The sequence below is a fragment of the Megachile rotundata genome, chromosome 11, assembly GCF_050947335.1.
Source record: "Megachile rotundata isolate GNS110a chromosome 11, iyMegRotu1, whole genome shotgun sequence".
Classification (NCBI taxonomy): domain Eukaryota; kingdom Metazoa; phylum Arthropoda; class Insecta; order Hymenoptera; family Megachilidae; genus Megachile; species Megachile rotundata.
This window is the reverse complement of record NC_134993.1, coordinates 12974738-12988183: the sequence shown is the minus strand read 5'-3', so window position 1 is coordinate 12988183 and position 13446 is coordinate 12974738. Positions and strand designations below refer to the sequence as shown.

At 41.7% G+C, this 13446-nt stretch overlaps 1 protein-coding gene and 1 long non-coding RNA gene across 7 annotated transcripts in view; both read left to right on the top strand.

Moving 5' to 3' along the window:
• LOC100883196 (FERM, ARHGEF and pleckstrin domain-containing protein 1) overlaps nt 1-11335 on the top strand; it is a 30236-nt gene extending 18901 nt beyond the window's left edge. For 2 of the 6 annotated variants that reach the window (XM_076537587.1, XM_076537588.1), the window contains exons 12-21: nt 6341-6537; nt 7512-7601; nt 7664-8039; nt 8107-8216; nt 8740-8880; nt 8955-9109; nt 9352-9473; nt 9530-9681; nt 9740-9999; nt 10279-11335. In XM_076537587.1, coding sequence (XP_076393702.1) covers nt 6341-6537; nt 7512-7601; nt 7664-8039; nt 8107-8216; nt 8740-8880; nt 8955-9109; nt 9352-9473; nt 9530-9681; nt 9740-9999; nt 10279-10354 — 1679 coding nt within the window. In that variant the 3' untranslated portion in view covers nt 10355-11335. Of the gene's footprint in view, nt 1-20; nt 4623-6340; nt 6538-7511; nt 7602-7663; nt 8040-8106; nt 8217-8739; nt 8881-8954; nt 9110-9351; nt 9474-9529; nt 9682-9739; nt 10000-10278 lie in introns of those variants that run through there. The other 4 variants (XR_013040006.1, XM_076537591.1, XM_076537590.1 and 1 more) reach the window with 4 other exon arrangements.
• A 150-nt stretch (nt 11336-11485) lies between these two features.
• Nucleotides 11486-13436, top strand: LOC143265444 (uncharacterized). Its single transcript, XR_013040021.1, has 3 exons — nt 11486-12009; nt 12088-12224; nt 13311-13436. It is a non-coding gene; the product is annotated as an uncharacterized LOC143265444 (long non-coding RNA).
• Nucleotides 13437-13446: the final 10 nt, after the last annotated feature.

The following is a 13446-nucleotide window of genomic DNA, read 5'->3' as shown; positions in this document are numbered from 1 at the left end:
GTACGTGTGCTTCTCGACAGGTGGTGATCCGAACAATCGTTGGAGCTACGCGAACGGCTACGTGAACTCGCCAGCTTGGCACGTGCCACTTCGCGTGGCACAGATTCGTAACGTAATGGTTCACGCAACGCCACGCACCCTCACCAATCGATTCATACCGGCATACCCACGTTGAGAACAACGCGGGCCAAAGAAACAAATAAAGAAGTACCACGCTACAGCTCCGAGAGACTATCGGGGCCTTCGTTATCGCGCACGACACTCGGCCAAACCGGAGTGACGCGTGTATCGACCGGAGAAGACGTATGCCCTCTTCGCTCTTCCATCTTTGCTGCTTCGCGTTTTGCGACAATCCCGTGACAAAACAACGCGTCGATATTTTATCCACGACAATGTCGCGTGGAGAAGAGCACGGACGCGGGTTGCGCGTCCTCGTCTTCGAACTGCTGACATCTTCGCGGCTTTCTGATCGGCTGGATCAATTAGGATCACGGTGACGGCGAAACGATGTTCACGGATATTTTTGCTCGAGTTAGGGCCGATTCGTAATTGCGTTTTCGCGCCAAAATAGATGAGATCATTTGACGGTATTGATTTTTGGATTTTTAAAGCTTCAAGCTTTTAAATTTTCAAATTTCGGAAATTTTAAATTAACGACTCAAGATTTCTAAATTTCCGCATGAAGGTGCTTAGAACTATAATTTTCTAAATTACCAGATCCTAAGTTTGAAAATCCCTAGATTTTTAATTGACAGATCCTAATTCCTAAAATCCCTAGATTTTTAGTTGCAAAATCCTAAGACCAGAAAATCTGTAGATTTCTATGTACCAGATCTTATTTACAAAAATCCCTAGATTTCTAAGTACCAGATCTTATTTACAAAAATCCCTAGATTTCTAATTACCAGATCCTAAGTTCAAAAATCCCTAGATTTATAAGCTTGATGGCTTAGAATAATCCTAAGACATAGAATCCCTAGATTTCTAAGTTTAGGGCGAACCAATATCCCTGGATCTTCAAATTCATGGATTTCTAATATCCCTAGATTCCAGTGTTACTTGATCCCAAATGTTAGTATTCCTCGTCTCTAAATTTTAATATCTCTAGATCTCCGAATCCATAACTCCACAAAATCCCTAGATCTCGAAATCCATAACTCCTCAATATCCCTAGATCTCCAAATCCATAACTCCTCAATATCCCTAGATCTCGAAATCCATAACTCCTCAATATCCCTAGATCTGCAAATCCACAACAGCCAAATATCCCTAGATCTCGAAATCCGCAACTCCCCAATATCCCTAGATCTGCAAATCCACAACAGCCAAATATCCCTAGATCTCCGAATCCGTAACTCCCTATTATCCCTAGATTTCCAAAACATAAACTCCACACCCCATATCTAAATTTTGACTCTAGTAGCCTCTGAATAAATTTAATGAAATACGAATCCGCTATAAAGAGTAAAAATTTCCGTGGAGAGGATCGTTTCCCGTCGCGTTCAGTCGCGTGCCGTCGTCTCGCGGCCGAATATTTTCTTCTCTCTTTTAGTCACCCACCCCTTGTCCATCTTTTCACCCACCTGATTAGAACGTTCGTTTATCACCGTGTTCACCACGACGCCTCTCACGCTTGCACTGCACCTATAGACAATAGAACGGTAGTTGGCGTTTGTCCCAAACGCGAATATTCCTCATACTGTACATACAGTCTTCCCTCCGTTTCACTACGGTACCATCGAACCCCGGTAGAGTTCTCTAAGTCCCTGTAAGTTGCATCGACTTCGTCACTTTCCGATAGTTTCCCCCGTTTTCGATCCCCCCCTGGTATCGTGCGCGGAGATGTGAATTTTTGTTGCGAGACGTCGACGCGCTTCCGGTCTTAGGCTTCGCGGGGTTGAACGACGGTATCGCAACGCGTCGAGACGCGATCAAACTAAACTCACATCTCTAGTTGCAGTGTGGTACTCGACTCTCTCCTACCGCGTGCACACGCTCGCGCTCGACGTGGTTCTCTACGTAGGAACCTTGTGAACCATTACGTAGCGAAATCCCTTCACACGATTCTACACTTGATTACGATCCGTCTCGCTTGTCACGATGTGCAACCGTATCACACTGTCCCGCGGGATACTACACACGGATACACGATATGCACCACACGTTCTCTGCCACGTATGCGTGTTTACCGCACACCATGTACTCTACGTGTATACGTTCTCTATCTTCGTTCCCTGTTCCCCACTTGTTCGAACTTTTCTCGTTCTCTTTCGTGGCCTTCTTCCAGGTGTTCGTTGTTCCTTTCTCGCGCGTTTAACCCCTCGTGCCTTCAGCGATCCGAGGCGGTGACGAGCGTACAATTTAGAGGATTTCTAGGTCGAAGACCTGAGGGAATTTTTAATTGCTGAGGCAATGTTTAATTGCTGCATTCAGAAATCGAGGAACACGCAATTTAAAATGATTTGAATCGAGGCTAAATTTATAATTTTTATATTTTTGATAAGTGAATGTGACATGTATGGTTAATTAATATTTGCATTTTACGTGACGCACACGTGACACACTCGTGTCGCATACATGACGCACATAAGTTGCATTGGTGACGCACTGATGACGCACACGAGGTATCACGATGCACTCATGACGCACACATCATTGACATGACGCACCCAATATTGACGCGACGCACTACTGTCGCACCCACCACTGACGCGACGCACTCGTGACGCACCCATCATTGACGCGACGCACTTGTGACGCATTCATCATTGACGCGACGCACTCGTGACGCAGTCATCATTAACGCGACGCACTCGTGACGCACCCACCACTGGCGCGACGCACTCTTGACGCACCCATCATTGACGTGACGCACTCACGACGCACCTATCATCGGCGTGACGCACCCATGACGCACCCATCATTGACGTGACGCACTCATGACGCACCTATCATTGACGTGACGCACCCAATATTCACATGACGCACCCATCATTGACGTGACGCACTCATGACGCATCTATCATCGATATGACGCACTCACGACGCACCTATTATTGATGCGACGCACTCATGACGCACCCACGATGGACATGACGCACTCATGACGCATCTATCATGGATGTGACGCGCTCGTGACGCACCCATCATTGACGCGACGCACCTACCATCGACGCGACGCACCCAATATTGACGTGACGCACCCAATATTGACGTGACGCACTCATGACGCACCAACTATGCGTTCATGGCGCATTCGTGACGCACTCGTGACGCAATTTGGAGTACATTCGTGACGCATTGAGAATACACTCGTGATGCATTCATGACGCATTCGTGACGCACTCACGACATATTTGATATACATTCATGACGCACATGTGACGCACCTCAGCTATGATGAAGCTGAAAGTCACCTTCGACTGTAAAGGGTTAATACCTTTAACTTGAATTAAAATATTAAATTAAACATATTTGAAACTCTATTTTAAATTGCGAATTTCTCTAAAGGAACACCTCGATGTGACTCTAGATTGCATAATTTCTGCAAGCTTTAAAAACTACTAATAAAACTAGTATCAAATGTTACTATCATGAAGTAAAATCGCAAGTACGCCCAATATCGCCTCCGATCGTTCCACCGGCTAACGCAAAAAGAGAACTTTCGCGGCAAAAAAATCGAGGCAAGGGGTTAACCGTAAAAACCTCGCTAAACCGTTCGTTCTGTGGACCCTACTGCCCCCGAATTCGTTCACGATCGTGAAAAACTATCGTTCGCGTTCTCTTTCGTTGTCCGTAAACGACACTGCGATCGAAGTATCACGATACTCTTTGCACGCTCGTGGTGCCAAATTTTCGCACGATCACAAAAATAAGACTTAACGGTCGCGTTCCAGTTCTGGTGTCCTCTTGATTTCCATGAAGAGACGGATGTCTTCCACGGAACGTTCAATCGGATTTTATAAACTTTTTATACGCGTCGCTCAACGGACAGACTCGTCGCGCTTCGTTTCGTTTCGCTTCCTTTTTTTTGACCGTCAACCCTTCCCGTCACGATTTTTCCCCTTTGCAAAATTTCAAGCATTTCACAAAATAGGGACGCAAGTCTGATATAAAATGAGAATAAAATTGATCGCAGTAGGGTTGAAATGAAGAGCAAAATTATTTGGAGTGAAATGTTCTTAGGGAGAAATGGGCGGGAAGGGTTGAAAGAAATCGAGAAAGGGTTGCTTCGAAAACGCGTGTCCGTCGTGTCGGCGCTCCTCCAATTTTGTAATTTATCTACCTTCGTCGCGATCGTTTATCGACGTACCGTACTCGTTAACTTTCTCCCTTTCTCTCTCTCTTTATACGTATATATATATACATATATACACACACGCGTATACATATATACATATACATACGATCCGACAATGCGCGGTGATTTCCCTTCGAGAATCTTTTTCTCGATAGTTCGACGGTTGAAGAAAATGGCGTAGGTAGGTTATAAAAGGGGAGGGGGGTACAAAGGGGAATCACAGCGTTCGAGGGAAGGGGTTGCATTCCAAACCGTAGGAAATCTATTGTACATTGATTATTGATACATTAATTATGATAATAATAAATTATATACAAAGTCAGATCGTTCAGAGGTCTTCTTCGTTTTGGGTCTTTCGTTTCTTCGACCCCTCTTACTTTCGCGTTTACGTTCTCTCAGTTATTTTCTCCTCTCTAGTACTCTATTTTCAACCCCCTGCGCTCTACGCACAATTATCTTCTAAACTAGCATTCTGTAGATAATTTCGTAGTAATCGGAGCGCAGAGGGTTTCGCCCTTAGAGATATTATTTCCCGCTCCTCTTTCCGTTCTTCATTACCGTATCTTTTTATCGCACTCCCGGATTTGTTGGTCGACCGGATGACGATACCATGTGTGAGTAATCCCTAACAGTGCCTATCTTTACTGTCAATGTTTACTATTCTTTGCGGTTCGACGATTCGTTCACTTGTTCGATAGTTGCACCCCTTTGTTCTCTTTCGTCGCAACTTGATTCGTATGCTTCGTTCGTTTTGCCCAAGAGAACAGTACTTAATGGCTTGGACATTTCTCGAACTACGCTTCTCCTCGATATCTTTATTTGCTTCTTAGCTGCACGATATAGGTTTCAGCATGTTTCCGAGATGCACGTCTCGTAGTCTTTGGACCAGATTCTTTCGCAGGTTTGGTAATTAAAGGATGTTCTTGAGATACTTGGCTTCTGGAGAGAATTCGAAGGCGTACAATTTTTGGACGAGAAGACATTTATTCCGGAGTGGAACGCACATATGATACACCGGTGACGCACACGTGACGCACCCTTCAGAGTCGGGACGCACTCGTGACGCAGCGTTGAGTGACGTGACGCACCCTTAAGTGACGTGACGCACTCATGACGCACCCTTGAGTGACGTGGCGCACCCCTACGTGACGTGACGCACTCATGACGCACCCTTGAGTGACGTGGCGCACCCTTTAGCGGCGTGACGCACTCGTGACGCACACTTGAGTGTTGTGACGCACTCATGACGCACCCTTGAGCGATGCGACGCATTCATGACGCACCCTTGAGTGACGTGGCGCACCCTTTAGCGGCGTGACGCACTCGTGACGCACCCTCGAGTGACGTGACGCATTCGTGACGCGCCCCTAAGTGACGTGACGCACTCGTGATGCATCCTTGAGTGACGTGACGCACTCGTGACGCACCCTTGAGTGACGTGACGCACCCCTATGTGACGTGACGTACTCATGACGCACCCTTCAGCGGCGTGACGCACTCGTGACGCACCCTTGAGTGACGTGACGCATTCGTGACGCATTCGTGACGCACTCGTGACACACACATGAGCTAACCTTGTTACTTGGAACTTGGATGAATAAAGGAAGCAATAAACAATGTCGATTTTATTGATTTTAGTGACTTGCGTGATTAGAAATGGACCTACGTACCTGATTTTCTGGAGGACGAGTATTTCAAGAATTCGTTACCTAACCTTCAGCAAAAAAATTGGTCCATGAATCCAAGCGTCACTCAAGATTAAACATCGTCGCACGTTTAGATCCTGCACGATTCTGTTTTGAAATGATCCAACATCCTAGCTCTCTTGTTCTTTTCTTTTCTCGATTCCGTCGTTATGAAGGAAACAGTCAGCGAAGCAAAAGGGGCTGACGTTTCGATGCACCGTAGCATGCGATTCGAACTTATACTTTCTTCAGCATCTGTTATATCGTCAGTTGACGCGTCATGTTTTTTACTCTTTGTGGTTTTCCATTCCCGCCTTTTCGGAGAATTCCTTCTCTTATTTGTCTTCGTTTACAGATACCGAGACAGATAAGCAGGGAACGAAGAAACAGGAGAACAATAATTCCATGTTCGCCAACGATAAATCACCGGAGAAACGCACGAACGGTGTGTTGGAGACCAGCAACACGAGTATGGTTAACACTCCGGACTTAAGCCCGGTGAAAAATGTGAGAAACGGGGAGGTGGAGGATCCGGAAGTCCGAAAGACTAAGGTACGCCATTTTATTTCTTTAAAATACCAGGAGGTAAATCATCAAATTCACATTAAATCGTTCAAAAGGTTACAAGATAATTTACTAATTTTATTACGTAAGTTAATAATTAAAATAATTTTCTGATCGCCCTTGAATTCTTTGTGGCTGTTAATAGCTCATGTTTTCAAAACATGGCGTCACAAACAAGATAACAGTGTTATTGGAATAACGAGAATTCTAATTTTTCCTCTGACCTTAATATAATTCTTAGAAAAATTATTTTTCAGTGAATTCGATATCTCAGTTTAGTCTGACAGTAATAGTAAGCAGTTTTATTTTCGTGGAAGACCCACAAGTAGTAAGAGGAAAATTGAGTAATTGCTACAAACTAAATATAACAGAGAAATACAAAGAAATTTATTATTAATTATTTATGTACTATAAATTCTTACATAATAAATACGTGATTACTTCTCTTAGTCAAAGAGGCGACACTCTCTGTCGGCACCTTTGATCTCTCGAAAACACTGCCCCTTTAAACTGGTCGTACAAACGAGCGGGAAATTTAAATCGAGCAAATCTACTTTCATTCTTTAATAATTTGGAATATATTTATAATAAATTTCCTGTATATACTATTGTCTTTTTAGGTATTTTTATCAATTTTACGTCATTGTAAATGAAAAATTATATATCACAAGAAATTACAGATGAATGTGTTACAGATATGACAAAATATTTATTACAAATAAATTACAAGTGAATATGCAGGTTTAAACTATTCTTTTTCGACCGCCATAAACTGTGCGCATGCGCACTCCCCATTTTGAATTGGGCATTGGTCCTCTGTCATGTTAATCCCTTTTTAGGTTAGAAAATATATCTCAGAAACTGTCATTGAAATTTCAATTTGTCACACTTCTACTTATACCATTTTAAAAAAAGAATTTGTACGTCTATACATTAAGACTAATTTTGCATTGTTTGTAAAGCGATGGCCGACCGACAAAGCGTACTACATAGCGAAGGAGCTGTTGATGACCGAACGCACCTACAAGAAGGACCTCGACGTCATAAACGTGGTACGTAAAAAATAAATAAAACATTTGCATAATTATCAGCTTCACGCATATTTCTTCCGCAGTGGTTCAGAGAAGAGGTATCTCGAGAGACGGAATTAGAGGGTGAAGCGGTAGTTTCGCTGATCGAGCTTTTAGCGGACGTCCATGGGCCGTGCCTCCAAGAAATGGAGGCCAGATTGGAACGCTGGGAGAGTAATGCGCGGCACAACATCGGCGATTTTCTCTACAACACCTTGTTGAACGTGCTGCCGCTTTACGATCAATATCTGGAGAACCTAATACCCGTACTCGAGAAGATGGAATATTATACGAGGACGTCGAGACGCTTCGATCAACTCTGCCGCGATTTCGAGGCGCAGAAACATTGTTATCTACCTTTAACTTCATTCCTTTTAAAGCCGTTGCAACGATTGTTGCACTACAACAGTATTATCGATAGTACGTTATTTTGTCTCTTTAAGTACCTTTGTTTCCATGGAACTTATTGGTTATTTATGTTTTTTAGGACTATTAGACCATTATCCGAAGGATCATACAGATTTTGAGGACTGCTTGGCAGCTAGGGATCGACTGGGAGAAACTTTGCTTGAAGGGCTTAGCATAATTAATCAAGCGGTTAGTGTGTCTACATAATGTACTCTGTACACTGGATATCTTGTGTGATATGATCTGAGCTACTGGAAGTCTACTGTGACATGATCTGAGACATTGGAGATTTAATGTGAGATGATCTGAGACATTATAAACATAGTTTGTTATGGTTCAAAACACTAGAGACATAGTATGACATGATATAAAACACTAGAGACCTACTGTGAGATAATTTAAGATACTAGAAATCTATTGTGATGTGATCAAACACACTAGAGATCTAGTATGACATGTTCTATAGCACTAGAGACCTAGTATGAGATAATCTAAGACAGTAGAGATCCATTGTGATATGATCTAAAGCACTTGAGACCTACTATGAGATAATCTAAGACACTAGAGATCTAGTATGAGATAATCTAAGACAGTAGAGCTCCATTGTAACATGATCTAAAGCACTAGAGGCCTTGTATGAGATAATCTAACACACTAGAGATCTAGTATGACACTTAAAACATTAGAGATCTGATTTTTATCTTAAACATAGGAGAACCTGGTTCAATTATGTGAGATGCAAAGGGACATCGGTGGTTTCGACAACTTGGTTCAAGAAGGTCGCAGATTCATCAGACAAGGCTGTCTGCAGAAATACAGCCGGAAAGGATTTCAACAAAGAATGTTTTTCTTGGTAAGAAACTCTGGAGCATATGTATGTATTATTTCAGTATGTTCATTAGGTTTAATGTTTTAATTTAATTGCAGTTCTCCGACATACTACTGTACACATTCCGCACCCAACAATCGACCCAATGTTTCCGCGTGCACGGTCAGCTCCCATTAAAAGGAATGAAAATCCGCGAGAGCGACAATAAAACCGGATCCGACTACGCATTCATGATCGACGCTCAGGGAAATCAGTGAGTATCTTGATCACAGCACTGTGTTCCGTTCAAGTAAATTATTGGACTTAACGAGGTGTTAAAAGGACAGGGTCTGTATAGCTATTAAGAGGTCAATTGGCCGTTGCGAGTTCACTTAATCCAATTCGTAAACGTTCCAGATGGTTCGTTGAACATTTCGGCGACGTACTTTTTCGTCAACATCTTCACACTATTTCTAGACTTTGTAGACTATATTGTCTTGCATTTTAATTGCGTAGATCTTTGACCGTTGCTGCGAGCAACGAGGAAGAAAAGGAAAGATGGTTGGAGGATTTGACCCAGGCCATAGCGCAAGCTGACGCGGATCCAAAAATGCCCTACTTGAACCTGAAATCTTGCAGTAAGCTTCATCTCATAATCTAATTGGTATGCTTGCTATGTAATATCAAATTCCAGGCTCCGCCGACGAAATGGGCGACGGTGCGTTGGAAGGGGAGAGAGGAACCTGCGGAGGTGCCAAAGATTCCCAGCGAAGCAACACCACCGTGCACGTTTGCTGGCACCGAAACACTAGCATCAGTTACAGTGATCAATTACGAGCATTTCAAGTATGCACCTTGTCGCAATTACAGTGTATTCGAGATTCAGAACGATAAATTATTTCAGAACCAACTCAGCGGATTTCTGTTGCGGAAATTCAAGAACAGTAACGGTTGGCAAAAGCTCTGGGTCGTGTTCACCAATTTCTGTTTGTTCTTTTACAAATCTCACCGGGACGACTTCCCGCTGGCGAGTTTGCCCCTGCTAGGATACACCGTGACTACTCCCTCGGAGAAGGATGGCATCAACAAGGATTTCGTTTTTAAACTACAGTTTAAGAGTCACGTTTATTTCTTCCGCGCTGAGAGCGATTATACTTTTGGAAGGTGAGAATTTGTAGTGTTTTAGAGGCGTAGAGTCGCATTTGTTTACGATCATCTTGTTTACAATACAGTCTGTTTAAAATTTGCGCCTTCTAAAATTCCAAGATGGCCGCTAGACGCTGTCGTTCCCGCGTCTGCGCGCGCATCGCGGTCTGATTGGTCCATGTTCTTTTCGTAATAATTCAAAAGCGAAGCGTCAAACGCCATTTTTGCAAAGGGAAATCTTATTCAGAATAATGTCAGCTGTAGACTTAAGGTAATAAAATTGAAATATTTTTCCAGGTGGATCGAAGTGATCCGAAGCGCCACTCAGCAGAGCCACGTGTCGCTGAACTTCATAGGAAAAGAAGGATATTAACGCGTGTACGTCATAGAGTATTGAATCCACGAAGAAACGTTTGGACGTCTACGCCAACGGTTTTAGTTTTATAATGTAATATTAAAGCGAAGTAATCTCAAGTTTATCAGGGAACCTGTACGAACGTAACATAACTTTGCGGCCTTATTCGTGAATTAAAATCAAATTACGATCGAAACTGTGATCGACAATCAAATCGAGTATCAAAATGTTTTTTAAACGTTATAGGCAAAATCGAAGAAGTGACAGGAGACCTTCAGGTTTTCTTGTACTTCGAAACGAGTAGATACGCTTGTAGGATAATTGGAATAACGATTTGAGCGTTCGTTAAACTCGTACAAATAATTTGATACGTACTCGTCGAAGATTCGTCGTGAATTAGATATTAACTTGGACCAATTTTATAACAGTTTCGTTAGCGTGTCTTGCAGAAAGAAAAGACAATAATTTTGTTAGCGTAGTTTCTCGTTATTAAATGAACGGTAGACTATTGGTAAGCATTTTATAATTTTACGTTCTTCGTGTTAATTTTACCGTGATTCTTTCGAGGCAATATTACGTAAAGACTGGCTATGCAAAACGAAAAGTGCACCATGCGGGTAAACATTTCATGCGAGAGAATCTACGAGAACGTACGGTAGTTTACACAAGCTCACTCAGCTATGGATAAAGTCACCGTACGATAAAGAGAAGAGTTATCTGTTTTTTAGTTATAATTGTTTTGTTATAGAATTTAATTAATAATATATGCATATATATAAATATATATACATGTATAAAGATCAAAGAAAATTAGTTTTATACCGAAAGTCGGACAAGTTTCCGGACGAACATTGTTCGTGCATTTGGCGTCTCTCGAATTGCCAAATTTGTACGTTTATTTTCAAAAGCATCAACGCAACGTTTTATAACGTAAGCTGCACGTCATTATGTAACGGCATGTATCGATATTTCGCAATAAACGTACATACTTTTAATTAATCGGTTGATCGATCACCAATTACTATTCCAGACTAATTAATGTTAACGCGTTAGAGTTAGTCATAAGCTACGTTCCACAATTTAATTAATGTAAACTCCGAACATCGAACTTATTCTTTACCGTTCACGTGTGAACAGTACCGTAATATGTACAAAGGACTTAATCGCGTGAAAAAATCTCGTGGAAATACCCATACAGTGATCGCTGATAATCGTTTCTCCGATATCGCGGTTAAATTATAACGAGCCAGTCAAACGAGTCGATGTGAGAACAGAAAATGCAAACAATCCTTGCGAGCGGTAAATCAAGGAAAACCGATTGTGTCGATGTCTATATTTAAATACGGGATCAGCAATCTTTCGGTAATGCGTGAAAGCGACTGCTTCCGAGAAAACAAATCGACGCGGAAATTGTGCACGTAATCGAATGTTATGCGATTTAGGTCAATGTCTAAACGCGGGGTTATCGGTGCGGTCGCAAAGCTTTCGTCGCTGGGAATCGATTAGATTGATTGTCGCTGTGAGTTTGAAATTTCCAATGACGTAATCTATGAAATAAGGATTTACAGATTGTTATCGGGCAGAATTTGGAATCCCCGTGGGTCGTGTAAACCATGAATACAGAACTCGAACAAAGGACTAGACAGGAAAAATGCTGCGAAGGATATGAGAAAGTAAGATGAGCTTCAAGGATTATCTGACAGATATGACATGGCATAGATAGGATATTGATTGAAGATGTTTTTATGTAGGTACATCGTCAGAGATGGATGGAGAGATTGCAGATTTTTTTGTGGAGGATCAAGATGGATGGTGGACTTACCATGGACTTGTGGATGACTCATATTTATATTAAAAATGAAATACTAGCTTTAGTAGCTTTTTACTAGTAATACTAGCTTCTACTAGATTTTAACTAGAAATACTAGCTTCTATTAGCCCCTAGTAGCATCTACTAGCTTCTACTAGCTTTTGACTAAAAATACTAGCTCCTAGTAACTTCTAGTAGCATCTACTAGCTTCTAATAGCATCTACTAGTTTTTAGTAGCATCTACTAGTAACTACTACTAGCTTCTAACTAGAAATACTAGCTTCTTCTACCTTCTACTAGCTACTGACCAAAAATACTAGCTTCTAGTAGCTTCTAGTAGCATCTACTAGCTTTTAGTAGCATTTACTAGTAATTACTACTAGCTTCTACTACCTTCTACTAGCTACTGACTAGAAATACTAACTCCTAGTAGCTTCTACTAGCTTCTAGTAGCATCTACTAGCTTTTAGTAGCATCTACTAGTAACTACTACTAGCTTCTAACTAGAAATACTAGCTTCTACTACCTTCTACTAGCTACTGACCAAAAATACTAGCTCCTAGTAGCTTCTAGTAGCATCTACTAACTTCTAGTAACATCTACCAGCTTTTAGTAGCATCTACTAGTAATTACTATTAGCTTCTATTACCTTCTACTAGCTACTGACTAGAAATTCTAGCTCCTAGTAGTTTCTAGTAGCTTCTACTAACTTCTAGTAGCATCTACCAGCTTTTAGTAGAATCTACTAGTAATTACTATTAGCTTCTACTACCTTCTACTAGCTACTGACTAGAAATTCTAGCTCCTAGTAGTTTCTAGTAGCTTCTACTAGCTTCTAGTAGCATCTACCAGCTTTTAGTAGCATCTACTAGTAGCTACTACTAGCTTCTAACTAAAAATATTAACTTCTACTTCCTTCTACTGACTTCTAACTTGAAATACTAGCTTCTACTAACTACTACTAGTTTCTAACTAAAAATACTAGCTTCTACCACCTACTACTAGCTTCTAACTAGCAATACCATCTTCTGTTAACTTCTACTAGCTCCTAACTAGAAATACTAGCGTCTACTAGGTACTACTAGCTTCTACTAACTAGAAATACTAGCTTATAAGTATTTTGAGTGTTAAACCTTGATAATTTCTGTAACTAAAAATTGCAGGGTAAATACAGTGTGAAGACAACATAGAGAAGAGGGTTTGGATAAGAGTTGATCTCACCTTAGCCTTGGCCAGCGGCAGTTTTTTTGCCCTCGTTGTGTGCCGTTTTACGCTCGGATCTCCGTTCGCAGAAGCGAC